Source organism: Cornus florida, unplaced genomic scaffold (assembly GCF_030987335.1).
Source record: "Cornus florida cultivar Cherokee Brave unplaced genomic scaffold, ASM3098733v1 CherokeeBrave_3.0.0_Hap2_Chr10, whole genome shotgun sequence".
NCBI lineage: Eukaryota > Viridiplantae > Streptophyta > Magnoliopsida > Cornales > Cornaceae > Cornus > Cornus florida.
The window spans coordinates 35,176,452-35,191,458 of NW_026775580.1; the positions used below are offsets into that span (position 1 = coordinate 35,176,452).

At 35.5% G+C, this 15,007-nt stretch overlaps 1 protein-coding gene across 1 annotated transcript; it reads left to right on the forward strand.

Moving 5' to 3' along the window:
• Positions 1-10,708: 10,708 nt before the first annotated feature.
• On the forward strand, positions 10,709-14,000 carry LOC132279192 (calcium uniporter protein 4, mitochondrial-like). The gene is made up of 2 exons (XM_059781126.1): positions 10,709-11,587; positions 13,309-14,000. Exons 1-2 carry the CDS (start codon positions 10,988-10,990, stop codon positions 13,792-13,794), a joined length of 1,086 nt encoding a protein of 361 aa, XP_059637109.1. The 5' UTR covers positions 10,709-10,987; the 3' UTR covers positions 13,795-14,000.
• The last annotated feature ends 1,007 nt before the right edge of the window (positions 14,001-15,007 follow it).

A 15,007-nucleotide genomic window follows, 5' to 3' on the forward strand; every position in this document is an offset into this window, starting at 1 on the left:
AATGAACTGAAATTTGTTTTAATTCAAACTTGAGAAGGTTCGATCGATCGAACTGTGGTGATATCGATCGAACTGAGGTGAGATCCATCGAATGCTGCAGAGATCGATCATCCTTGGCGGCACCTTTTTGAATAAAGACAAATCTCTGAGATATTTTGGGAAAAAGACAAAATTGGTAGGTGGGGAGGTAGGTGTGGATAAGATCAAATAATTTCGATCGATCTGAGGAAAGTTGGATTGATTGAATGTGGAGGAATCTTTTGGATAAGGACAAAGGCTTGGATCCATCTTGAAATGTCGAGATCGATCACCTCCAGATCGATCGAAGAATTATTGAGATCGATCGAACTTGTTGTTTTTTCACACTTTGTTTCCACTTTGCTCCTTTCTTCCATTCAGCTTGAGATTATTTCTTTTAAGCTCTTATTTGGCTGAATTAACTTATTTTTGGGATAAGTGCCTGAAAATGGCAATAACACGAAATTAGTCTAAGACGGGAAAATAAGATAGATAAAGATCTTAGAATACCTAAGCTTAAGGGGTTTAAATGCGCACTTTTCAGCGCTCATCACTTTCCAATTTGGTGGTCTACTTAGAAGTATGGTTTTATACCATTGGATTATGGTTTTCCAACTTATTTGGTGTGATTTAATTCTAACCATTAATATCTAAGTTTCTATGATAAGAATGGAGACTTAGGTATGCTTGTTTGTAGAAAAGCCGTCCCCCCTGTTGTTGTTATATATAAGGGTTTTAAAACCCTTATTTAGACCTATTGTATCGATAACTCTCAGAAGAGGGTAAAGTGCTCTAATTTTTCAGATCTCTAAAAAAGCACTAAGGAATTCTTACAGGTATTTGAAGTTTAATCTTCTAATCAGGTATGATATCAAAAACTTCACTTTAATTCATGATTAATTTTGATTTCTATTTGTTATTTATTTGATTAAAACCCAACAATAGAGTGTGATTTCGTGAATTTCTTGAATTAAAGAATAGCCATTAAAGATATCAGTAATGTCTCTTTCATTTTCATAACACAATAAAATACATATAAATGGTGATATCATATACAAATCTGAGTGATCCAAACAACATAATAGAATTTGAGGTGGATTAAGAGAGGTGGAAGCACAGGCAAACCCGAAAGAGAGGATGAAGATGGTAGTGTAATAGTATACCATTGACTCCTTTGATAAAGGTTTATGGAGAAAGCTAGTATGAGAGGTTATTTTACTCCTCCCCCTTTTCTTGCTCAGGTTCCTACTTACCCTTGGATCACCTCCTTATATAGGCCAAGTGAGAGGTTGGGTGATGTCATATGACATCACATGTGGGCCCATTGGCATTATAAAATAATGTTAATTAAAATGGGTCAAAAGTGTAAGGAAGTCAAAATGGTATCTCTCTCTCTACGAGTCAGGTCGAGGGTCGAGCCTTGAACTTTATTCACCAAACCAAGAACCTCTTCGGATCCCAAGTAATCCTGAGTCCTACTTCCAACTCAAGTCTTCAAGTCTTTAAGTCTTCAATCGAGGTATATTGACGTGGTAAGTGTCACGTAACTTAGACCGTTTGACTTGTGGCCCATCGTTTCTGATATGGCGTCGCTTATTGACCATTTGACCAAGTTTTGTGGGCCATTGTTGATGATGTGGCATAGTCTGTTGACTGTTTAACCAAGAAATATGAGCTATGTGAACACCTACAACTATCTTAGCCAAACTCTTTACATTCAAGATAAAAAAAAAAAAAAAATTAAATTGAAAAAGATGTTCATATTGTAATTTAACCTTATTAGCTTATGATGGAAAGCAGTATTGGGTTTCTGCCACGTGTTAATGAGGGTACCAATCCCATGCCAAACTAGTTTTGTTTTTATAACTAGATTTGGTGTGTATGTTTTGCTTTCCAAAGAGCAACTCCAACGGCCCAAACTTTAGAGATTCTGGGCCGTTTTTCGCTATTGGACTGATTCAATAACATCTCCAAAAACTGGGCGCATCCAATGGGTCGCGGAATGCAACGACCCTCTTGGCGAGTCGTGGGACTGTCATACGGGCCCTTATCTATTTTGTTTTAATTTTTCAATTCTAGCCAGAAGAATGTTTTAGCCCAGAACATTAAGGGCTTTTTAATCCTAAGGGCATATATGTTTGCCTTAAAAAGAAAAGCTAAAAAACAGATTTTTGGTTTCTTTTGGTCTTCTTTTTTTTTTTCCTCAAAATAATTGAACCAAAGAGCCTTTAAGGTACTGTTTGGCTGACACTGCTTTTTTGGGGCAAAAAGAAGTTTTAAAAAATTGAAAAAAAGTGATTTTATTTCCTTTTCAAATTTTTCAATGTTCGTATTGACATTATAACCGTTTTAAGTACTGTTTGGCTGACCCAAACAGTGCCTTAACGGCTATATTGGCTAACCAAACAATTTTTTTTTATTTATTTTCCCTAACAAATTGAAATTTATTTTAAAGTTTGATTTTTTTATTAAAAAATGTGTCTTTATTTTCACTATAAATTAATAAATCAAATGATATTAGATATTGTATTGTTTACAAGATTTCATACATATTGGCTAAATAATTTAATTAATGATGATGACAAATGGTTGTTTATATATGATGAAAAATATAGCTGTTATAAATATAGCAGTTAGAAATATAGTTGTTAGGAAAAAGTTGAAAAATAAAATTTTTATAAAATATTAATATTTTTGGAGAGCGAAAATGCACCATTGGAGTACATGTAATAGTTAAAATTTGGAGTCTCTAAAACGCTGACGTGATTATGGAAAATGCTGGCGTAGCTATTAAAAAATACTGATGTGACATTCAGAGAGTTTAAATTCGGAGAGCCCGTTGGAGATGCTATAAATTCAATAAAAAGACAGAAAAATAAAAACATAAATGCTCATTTGAAAATTGAATTATTTTATTTATCTCATTTCAATCAATTTACTTTCATTTTTAAAATATATCTCAAAGTAAAACTTCTCTTTATTTACAATGATGTCTATGGATTTATAGCTAAAATTTATTTTCAATATTAATCAAGAAAAATATAAAATTATCTCGAGCTATGTTTGAGACGGATGTTGCAATGCATTATGTGAAAGTAGAGTTAAAGACATAATGGTTGAGTTTTAAAGAAGTGCAAAGCTCTACTTCTTTGAATTTATTAACAAAGTAACTACTCTAACCTATTTATATACTACTACTTCCTTCACTTATACGATTATAATGAATTCTAAAAAATTCTGAAACATTTTCAGTAAAACTCTTTAATATTCTAGAGGTTTTAATCACTCTCACAACTTCATAATATTCTACACTAATATAAAAGACTCTTGAACCCAATAACTGTCATATAAAATCATTTTCAACACTTTGGTCTGTAAAAATAGATTTGAAGACATAAAGGTTGACAACCATCACCTATTTATATATTTCCTCCTCTTATAGGATTATAATATATTATAATGAATTCTAAAACATTCTCAGTATAACTCTTTAATATTCCAGAGTCTTTAATCACTCTCACAACTGCTTAAATTTTCTACGCTAATATAAAAGACTCTTAAACCCAATTCTTCTCATACCATGCAGACGTCATATAAAATTATTTTCAACACTTTGTGTCACATGCATAGCACGATCTTTTTGTAAGTAGACATGTATAACACACTTGCTTTTAACATTTTCTATAACTTTGTCTAGTTTTTCTCCTCCTTTTGATCTGTTCATTTATTTGAGCCCTTTGTATATTTTTTTATGCACCCTTATATGGTTAAGCATTCATATAATATTTTCATTGAAAAGTTAAAACAAATAATTCTTATCTTTTTATTATTGTCCTTTATATTTTTTAAAAAATTTAAACTTAATAACTATACATATTTAAACTAAAAAAGATAAATTGATAATTTTAAAAGAGAATAATGCATTAATTACATGTTCTTTAAAAATTTTAATTTTTAAACATGAATATCAAAATAAATAAAAATTATCTTTCCAACATTGTCTTTTATGATTTTAAAAGAAACAATGCATTAATGCATCTATACTTAAAAACTTCAAATCATTTAAGAGGAGTAATTTTTTTAACAATCGTGTCTACTAGTGGTTACGTATTATATACACAATAATTCATAATGCTTTTAAAATCAATAAATAAAAAATAAATAAATAAATAAAATTGTTTTAAGATATATATATACTTTTTTTGCATAAATGCTTTTTTCCTTTGAAGTGGAACTCAATGTGTGAGTTAGAATTTCTTTCTATTTTTCTCAAACTTGGTAGATTGATATTTATTTACATGTGAATTAAAATTTCTTTGTGTTTTTCTTACTATCAAATTAGTGCAAAATACCTCTGTTCGCAAAAAAATACATTAATACCCTCTTATCAATAAAATGAAATAATATTAAAAAATTCAGACAATGTAAATTTACCATTTTAGATAATTTTCGAACTCACCCACAAAATTCAGGCAACCATGCCGACACAGTGAAGAGGAATACTAGGAATTGCTGAAGAAGAAGGTGCCGCGTGCGCGCGTGAAAAGCGCGTTAGATCTATGCGCAGTGGCGCATGGGCACTTGAGGGGTGAGTCAGATGACGGCGGTGAGGTTGGTGGCACTTTCAGAATGGCGACAGTGCAGTGAAGGCAACATAGTGCTCTGAAGGCATCAGAGTTGAGATCGGGTTAATGGAGGCGTCGTTGGTGGTAATGGTGATCCGATTCTGGGTACGGCACGGTGGTGGTAAGAAATGGTGATGCAAGGAGTCCGACAGTGATGAGGATTGATGGTGAAGTACGACGGGAATTGTCTCTTCACAGTATCGATCTACGGCGGAGGACGGCAAGAACGCCGCCTGTGATGACCTTGTGGGCCGGTGTGCCGTGGGTGGGTGCGAGAGACACTGTCAGGCTACCACACTGGCGAGCTGCGGATGCACAGTCCCACATCGCCTGGGTAGAGAAAAGGTGAAGTACTTATATGTAAGTGTGTCATCTCCAATTGGTATGAAGCCTTTTGGGATGAAACCCAAGAGCAAAACCGTGCGGGCTCAGGCCCAAAGCGGACAATATTATACCATGTGGTAGAGTAGGTCGTTACAAATGGTATCAGAGCCTGACCCATACGGAAATGTGCCGACGGGGATGTCGGGCCTCCAAGGGGGGTGGATTGTGATGACCTTGTGAGCGGGTGTGCCGTGGGTGGGTGCGAGAGACACTGTCAGGCTACCACACTGGCGAGCTGCGGGTGCACAGTCCCACATCGCCTGGGTAGAGAAAAGGTGAAGTGCTTATATGTAAGTGTGTCATCTCCAATTGGTATAAGGCCTTTTGGGATGAAACCCAAGAGCAAAACCGTGTGGGCTCAGGCCAAAGCGGACAATATCATACCATGTGGTGGAGTGGATCGTTACAGCATATAATTCAATATATAATTCAATATTTTTACTCTCAAAACAAAGTATTGAATAAATAATTCATATAATTCAACAAAATAGATATTGACTAACAATATTTCATCCTTTGATTCATTAAAAAAAATTGTCTTCAACTACTCAAAAAAAAAAAAAAAAAAAAAAAAAAAAAAATCAATTATGCAAAAACAATCCAAAATAATAGATATAATAAATGGCAGTCTTGTCCAATTAAATTTGGTTGAAATGGTCATTTGGTATTCTAATAAGGTCATTTGAGTCATTTTCTCTCACTTAAGGGTAGTTTGGGGATTTAAAAAATATTCTATTGATTAACGTTAGGGATAGTCAAAGAAATTTGGATAAATCTCAAAGGGCTTTAGAGGTTATTTTGACAAATCTCAAATGATGTTAGAGGCTATTTTAAAAATAGTTTTAGCTGAAAGATATTTAAATAAACTCCAGGGAGGTTATGGGCTATTTTAACAATAGCTTCAGGTGGGAGATATTTGGACAAACCTTAAAAAGAATCGGGATAGTTCACCTTATTTTTTAAGGTGAGAGTGCAAATATACAAAAAAATAAATAAATAAATAAATAATCTTGTGCTTTAATCTCTTAAAATAATGTCATAATGAGGGTGTTTGTACTATGAGCTCGATCGCGTTTATGATGTTATGTAAAACTAAATCAAAGAACAAGTATGAATACACATGATATTTCATTTATTGCGGTACAATCTCATGTATGCATCCAACTAGTTATTTCGAGCACATTAGCATAGTAGGTGGGTGCAAATGTTCTTCAAAAGGTGACTGATCGCCTTGCTAGTTGGAAATCAAGCTTTCTTTCTTCAACAAGGAGAGCTGCGTTGATGAAGTCGGTATTGGGTGCCCTTCCAACATGTGTTATGTCATGTTTCAAGCTCCCATGTAAATTGTGTGCTCAAATTACCTCTCATATTAGGCGATTTTGGTGGGGTGCGTCTAACCAATCTCATAAAATTTGCTGGGTTAATTGGGAGGAAGTATGTGATGATAAAGCCTCTAGTGGATTGAGTTTTCGCAATTTTGAGGCTTTTAATAAGGCTCTTCTTGAAAAACATGGTTGGAATTTTCAAGTTCTCATGAAAGGGTTGGCTTTTCAATTGATGAAAGCTAAATACTTCAAGAATTGCTCTTTTATTAAGCCAAGCTGGGTAGCAACCCATCATGGGCATGGCGAAGTATTTGGGAGACTCAATCCCTTATTAAAAATGGGTAGATATAGATGGTTGGTAATGGTCAGAGTATAAATATTTGGGAAGATAGGTGGATTCCTGACTTTGATGGCGCTTTAACTAAACCCTCTGTAAAAATTTCCCTTGTAAGGTGTCGGATCTTATTAATCCCCAAACTAACTCCTGGAATGTTAAGTTGCTTACGAACTAGTTTCCTTCTGATGTTATGGAGGCTGTTCTCAAATGTCCTTTTAGTGCCTTGAATAAGGATGATCGTTTGGTGTGGGCTCTTGAGGGTAACGGTAAATTCTCTGTTCGGTCGGCGTATTTTTTGGCCTTTCAAAGTATCTGTGGTCAGCCTTTTCATCATAATATTGGTGGTGTTTTTAGTGGTTCGATGAAGGACCCTTGGCTTGGGATTTGGAAATGTCACACTGTGGAGAAAGTTAAAATTTTCTTGTGGAAATGCAGTAAAAATGCCCCTACAGTCCGGAAGAATCTGGAAAGGCATGGAGTTGTGGTGAATCCGGTTTGTCCCAGATGTGGTTGTGATGATGAGACGGTGCTCCATCTTTTATTTTTTTTTGCCCTCAATCTATTAAGGTTTGGAAACTTTCTCTTTTTCGATTCGATTTTTCTCAATCTTCTCATCCGGTTTCTTTCTTGGCGTGGTGGGAAGGGTTAATTTCACGGTTAGAGCTGAACAAAGAGGGCAGGGATATTTTAGGCCTCATTGCTAATTTTTGTTGGCAAATTTGGAAAGCTAGGAATGTGTGGTTATATGATAAGATTCAGCATAATTTTTTAACTGTTGTTAATCTTGCTTTCAATCAATTTTGGGAGTTTGAGAAGGTGCAAAATTTGTTAGTGTCTATGTCTCTGTTGACACAAAGGGATGGCAGTTCTAGCATAATCTCAGATGGGCGATGGGTGCCTCCTCAAACTAAAGAAATAAAATGTAATGTGGACACATTTTTTCTCCATTTTCTTATGTAGGCGGAGGTGGAGCAGTCTTCATGGATGATCTTGGATCCATTTGTCAGATTGTAGTGTTTAGTCCATTTAAGGCTCAGAACGCCTCTATAGCAGAGGCCCTTTGTCTTTGTAAAGCAGCTTTTTGGGCTCTTCAGTTTGGATATGTTAATTGTTGGTTTGAGAATGACTCCCAGGTAGCATGTAACGCTATTATTAATCTGGAGTCTTGTCAAGTGGAGATGAAAGTTTTTGCTTATGATTTTTGGTGTGTGCTTTAGCGATTTGCCTCATATCGGATTAGCCATGTTAAGAGAAATGGCAATGAGGTTGCCCATAAAGTGGCTATGCTCTCGCGAAGTTACATCAGTCAGGACGTTGTTTTATCTCATATTCCAGTGGATATTCTTCTTTGTGCTCAAGCTGATTTACATCATTTTAGATGACTTTAGCTTCTTGCCCAGTTGTAGGCTGATTGCCAGGAAAAAAAATTGAAAAAGAAGAAGGTGGGTGCAGGGGTGGTAATTCGTGTTCGTGGGTTATAATCGTGTCGTGTCGATATAAAGGTATTATACTAAATAGATAAATTCAAATCCAACTCATTTAATAATTGTGTCAAGAACCTTCAATACTAACCCAACCCCTTTATTAAACGGGTAAATATGTTAATCTGTTTAATGACTTGTTTATCAAAATGGGATATTTAATATTTAATTAAATAATAAATAATAACAAAAATTGTCACAATTAACCTAAATATTCAAAATAAGAAGAATAATCATAAGACAGAGACAAGATTTATATTGAAATGACTTAATTATTCATAGTAATTGGATTTAAACATGTAACATATTACATAGGTCATATTCACGATTAAAACATGTTGAGTTAAAAGGGTCATAAACGGATTACATAGGTTGAATCCCTCAACCCTAACCCGACACGGTTAAGTAAACGAATTAATTATGTCTACTCGTTTATGACTCGAACCTGTTTAAGGTCAACCCAACCCGCTTATCTCTTGTTGTGTTCGAGTCGTGTTGAAAGGTCATGTCATAATTTGCCACCCCTAGGTGGGTGTTATGAAAGGAGCCATGTCTCACATCGAATATGGACAGGTCAATCCTTAACCTGGTGTCATGTCAAGCGCCTATCTGAAAATGTTCTAGTGTGCCATTTGAGTAGACAACGAGGACGTCACATCAAATTCAGATGCAAAGTGGACAGGAACAAAGCGAGCATGGCCCAGGTTAGCCCCTAGAGCTAGTATATTAAATTCTTTTACATTTTATGCATATGATTTATTAAATAATACGAAAGACCCCCCTAAATTATGTGTTTTTTTTTTCAAAAAAAAAAAAAAATCCTTCTAATTATATTTTTATTCTCTTCAAAGAAAATTTCATTTTCTTTTTTCAATCAAATTACAATTTTTTTTCTTTCAAAAAATGACTTCCATAATCGGTTGCATTTCCATAAGAGTCCTTAAAGCAAAAAGAAGAAAGAAAATGAGTTTCCCTTTTTCTTTTCTTTTTTTAACTAAAAAAATTATTTTATCATGTGTTAATGTGCCTCCTAAGTCAAATTTCCTGGCTGTCCCTAAGAGTAGGGCTGTAACTCGGGCTAGTTTGAGGTATAATTTGAGCCTAACCCACCATATAAAATGCTAAAACCCAAGCCCAACCCAATCCTATCTTCAACCCAAGCCCAACCCATCCTTTTACTTTTAAATTCGGGCTTAGATTCCATGTTAAAAATTGGGGTGAATTTGAGTTACTCATATAAGTAGTTAATCTTCATAGCAAATATTTAATATGATCTTGAATTAGTTTTAGATTAAATTACTCTTAAACAAACAAAAAAGAAGAAGTTTAAGGATATTTTATAAATTTTGAATAAATTACAAACTTATTCTTAGAAAATTAATTATCTTAAATGTTAACATGCAATAAGTTAAGATTTAACAAATGAAGTTGAAAATAAAAAAAGGTAATCGTAGTTTAATTATTATATATAATGTATTTAACATTAAAAATATATATATAAGTAATATTAGAATTCAGGTTCGGGTTTGCTCAGGGTGCTAATACCTCAACCCAAGCCCAATCCTAATTAAATTCGGGTTGAAAATTTTCAACCCAGACCAATGCTATTTGTAAAAATAATTATCCAAGCCCACGAAAAATCGAGCAGGTTTGAGTTAAGTTCAGGTTACCCAATCCAAGTTGCACCCCTACCTGAGAGTGAAATGGGTGGTGGCGTCACATCGAATTTGGATGCAGAGTGAAATGGCTATAAAGCACCCGACCTTCTTCTTCTTCTTCTGGTTTTTTTATTTTATTTTATTTTATTTTGCGCGCGATGTGAAAACTTTCGCAACCAGCTCTTTGGACTTATAGTTGCGATATAAATCCTCAAATAAGAGCAACAGCCCGCAAGTCACACCTATCGGGTAAGTCCAGATTCACTCTTTAGAAGGAGTTGAACATAGGACCTCTTAGTCTGAGAGATCTTTTGTCCAACTCGTGCACCAAAGGAACTAGTCCGTGCTGGCAGCACTCCACCCATTACAATGAGATTGTTATGTTTTTTTTTTCAGACAATTTTTTATTATTTTAAACACGTACGTATATATATTTTTGGGGGTGGGGCTATTCGAAAATTATTTAGGAAATATTTTCAAACTTTTTCACTTAAATAGAGTAATCAAAGCATCTCCCATGCTCTTTCAAATGTCTTCTCAAACTCAAAGTATAAGAAATCTTACTTTCTGATACATTTCAATGATGTGCTATACAACCTCTCAAAATATGGGATTCTCAAAACTTTTCCAAGTTGCTATAAATAGAGAACTTGAGATGCTACACCTTTTTTTTGGATTTTTGTGTAGATATGGACTGAAAAGTCATATGAAAAAGTAAGAATAATGAAATTGCTAAAATATAACATTTTGAATTAAGTACATCATTAAAGTAGAATTACTAAAATATAACATTTTGGTACTGTAGCTCGTCTTAAAGTATAACTTTATTATGTAGAAATAACATTTTGTATTAAAGATAATCTCATAACATATAACATCTTACTCTTTCATAAATTCTTTTTCAAATATGATGTTAACGTTTCAATTAAAATGAAATAATTCCTCAAAAGTGTATAATATTGAGTATATTTTTGAAATAAGTGTTCCAATTTTCTTTTATAGAAATAAAAAAGTAAAAAAAAAAAAAAAATGTCCAAAAAAAAAATGTTAATATCATTTGCAGTATCTTGGAGATCCTCTATATTTCCTCTTTCTCGGGACACACCATATAAGCCCCCTCCACCCACTCTAAATCATCGAAGTGCTCTCTCTCTCATCAATGGCGCTTCGAAGGACATTAGCGAAGCGTCTATTGAGCGAGAAAAGAGAGACATCATCTACAGTCGTAACTCTACAACATTCACCCATTTCAAACCTGAAAACCCTAGTCCCTCCAAATGCGGCCAGAACAAGCTTCCACCGTGAGTTCCTCACCTCGCCGGATTCCGCCGACACCGGCTTCTTCCGCCGCTTCCTCCAACGGAGAGGGATGAATCAGGCGACCAGGCTCCCGGATTTCCTCTCCGTTCCGATCGGAGACAAGCTGAGTGAGAGATTGAAGTCCATGAACATCAACGGCGACCACCTCCGGCTCGACGGACTGAGTCCTCCTCCTCCTCCTCCGGCGACGGCGGATTCCGAATCTCTCGACGGCATATCCGTTCTCGATGCGAGGAAGATTCTGAGGGTTTCGCTGCTAGAGAAGCTGAGAACGAAGCTGAGACAGATTCCGGTGAACTCGATTTCGTACTCCGAGTTCGTTCGCGTGTGCGTCGACGGTTGCTCCAATCACGAACAAGGTCTAGAGTTCGCGAAGACGTTGGATGAGTCCGGAAACGTCATCGTTTTGGGAAACGTCGTGTTTCTCCGGCCAGATCAGGTATAATCTCTAACGCTTTTACCGGCCACGTCAATCTGACATTTTTATTCTTTATTAAAATACCAAAATTGTCCTCGCATTCCTCACAAATGAGCCAATGCCTGTGTTGTAAGGTTGTGGACAATCGTGTCCAAATCTGACACAGTCGTGAACAAGGACACTGTATTTGCGTCTTTTATTCATTCTTTTGTTTTCAGTTACTGTTTTTGAAAAATTATTATTGTCCTTAAAAATTTTAATTGTCTACTTTTTTTTTTTTTCATCCCATATCAGAGGTACTTTTTTTTTCATCCCATAGGTCCATATTTAGGAATTAAAATTTTTAAAGAGACAAATAATTAATACAATGTCCCTTTTAAAATTATCAAATTGTGTTTAGATATGTATACTTTACTAAATTTAAATTTTTTAAAAATATATTAAAGTACAATGATAGAAAGATAGTTATCAACTTGTGTTTAGATACTTATACTTACCCAATTTGAATTTTTTTAAAAATATAAAGTACAATGATAGAAAGATAGCGGATAACTAATTTGGAACATCAAAATAAAAAGAGTGAATTACTAATATGGTTTTCTCTGGCTTAGATTTGATCTTGTGCGGGATTTTTTGGGTGTCGGAGTGCCTTGCGACTGTAGCTTCCAAACTGTTGCCTTGATGATGACCTGACCTCATGAATCATTCCAGTTTATTGTGTTTCTCTTATGGTGGTTCCATTACAGAGTTTTAGACTCTGTTTTCTTCACAAATCTAAAGCATGTTCTTTACTTTATTACTTTGTTTTATAATTTGTACACTAATCTGGAGTCTGTTTTTCATTTTAATTTCTTTTCTGGTTTGGCCTTTTTTTTCTATACTTCCGTTGGCCCTTTATGCCTCAGAATGATATTCCCTTCGTCCTAAAATAAGTGTCTTGCTTTTCTTTTTTGTCTGTCCTAAAATAAGTGTCCACTTTCTTTTTTCAAATAATATATTTCACATCATTTCAAAAATGTCCTTTGGGTTTAAATTTCAAACTTCAATATTTAAAACTTAGAAGGGCAATATAGTAATTTTTCAGGCAAACAATACATGGTCCCTTATGTCCCTTTAAAAATTACTACTCCCCATAAGTGACACTTGTATAAGGACGGAGGGAGTATACGATATGACCACTTTATCACTACTATAATGCAAGGAAATTGATTTGCCCTCCCATTCAGAGACTATGTATGATATGGTAGAGTGTGTGAGGGAGTATATGATATTCGATGTGTTGTACACTACCCTTTAACTTTTGCTAAATGGTTTGAGAATGGCTCAAGCCAATCATCATTAAACAAGTAAGCAAAAAGTTTATTCCTTTCCAACTCAATTTCTTATGTGTCTAATGGTGATTGGTTGAGTCAATGGTATTGTTTGGTCCTACTCTACAGTACCCGGGATATTTATCATGTGGTATCTGGCGCATAGTATTCATTCGAGAAAAAATAATAATAATAATTAAAAAAAAATCAGAATTGATAGCCTTATCATGACTCAAAACTCAACTAGTAAATGTTCAAGTATGGATATTTGTGTGTTATGGTCCTATCACACACTCTATCATATCATACATAGTCTCTGGATGGGAGGGCAAATCAATTTCCTTGCATTATAGTAGTGATAAATTAAGATTTGTCACTTTCACTCATTCAATAATTTAAATCATGATTTAATATATATATATATTATTTCAGGTTGCAAAATCAATGGAGACGATAATCTATCAGTCCATTGCAAGTCCAAACGATCCGAGAAGAAAGGAGCTGGAACAGATGGAGGAGCAAAAGGCAACGATAGACCGAAAAGCGGAGTCACTGGTGCGTGGCGAACTCTACTGTGGGCTGGGCTTTTTAACCCTGCAGACGTTGGGCTTCATGAGGCTCACCTTTTGGGAACTCACTTGGGACGTGATGGAGCCCATTTGCTTCTTCGTCACCTCACTCCATTTCGCCCTTGCCTACGCCTTCTTCCTCCGGACCTCCAAAGAACCCTCCTTCGAAGGGTACTTCCGACGCCGGTTCAGGACAAAACAAGAAAAGCTCATGAAGGTTCACAACTTCAATATCGGAAAATACAACAAGCTCTGCAAACTTTTTTATCCGAACTACTACGACAAGGTTGGGCATTTCCCGGCATCCAATCATGCCGGAGGGGCGGTTTTTAATGCCATACATTGTTAGTACTAGTAACTCCAAAGTTTTGGAGAGATTAATATAAAATTAGAAACTTTTTTTGACTGTAAAAACAGGATGATGTATTTTGTAAGTGATGTTGAATTAGTAATTTAGTAGTATGAATCAAAATCTACAATATTGTAAGCACTTAGCACTCTAGATATTATTAATGCCATAATGAAATGTTTACAGATTAAACAAATGATAACGAATTTTGTTCAAGCAAAAATCAAAGTTAAAAAAGATTTGGGCCTTTTTACAGGCTGTTTGTTTGGGCCTTGTTTGTTGAAAAAAGGCTGATTGTTTGGGCCATTTTTTTGTGCACTTGTTTTGGGTGTGTTTCTTCTTTTTGCCATTTGCCTCTTCTTGGGCTTTCCTTGTTTGGGCCTTAAGGTATGCTCCAACTATACATGTATGTAATGTATTTTCTTTAATAGTCCTACTTTTTAAGCCCAAAGACAATTAAGTCCTAAATTTTATTTTTTAGACAAACAAATCCTACTTTTACAATTTATTTTCAATTCAATTCAAATTTATTTTATTTTCCAACATTACCCTTATATGGTTGCTGACCTTCCTTTTTGATTCTTTCGGTTTCTCCTCTTTCCTCTCTGTTTCTCTCTCTAAACTGTCATGTCGTCCATGCTACTAGGGGTGCACACGGTTCCAGTTTTCAAGGTTCCGGTCGAAATCGGAACCGTTCATAACAGTTCTTTAAAAATGGAACCGGAACCGGAACCGGAACTGTATAGTATGAAACCGAATCGAACCGTAGAAATGGTTCGGTTCCGGTTCGGTTCCCATGGAACCATTAACTCTCGGCAAACACGGAGCTTCAGACGTGTTAGGTTTCAGCATCGGAAAGAGATGAGCTTGAGAGCTTCGTCGCTGATGCTCGCAGATCTGCGATCACATTTCAGAGCCGCATCAAACCTCGAAAATAGAGACGAAACCACCGAGAGCAGATCGGCTTGGGCATTGAGAAAGAGACGGTGACAGCTCTGTCCCTCGATCTGAAGCCACTGGTGACAGATGAGAGAGCATCGTTTCTGATCACTGGAGCTAAGCGACTGGAATATGCAAGCTAAGCACTCATCGGGAAGGTTGGAGATGTAGTCGAGGAGATCAGGAGCGTCGATAATGATGTCCTCAAATGACCAACATGCCGGCGTCGGTCAACTCTCGGCAAGCACAGAGCTTCAGATGGTTAGGTTTCAAC

Excerpts from the sequence above, each read along its gene's own strand:
- LOC132279192 (XM_059781126.1), top strand. The coding sequence starts at position 10,988 with ATGGCGCTTCGAAGGACATTAGCGAAGCGTCTATTGAGCGAGAAAAGA. Across the intron at positions 11,588-13,308 it reads TGTTTCTCCGGCCAGATCAG|GTTGCAAAATCAATGGAGAC; the intron begins GTATAATCTCTA and ends ATATTATTTCAG.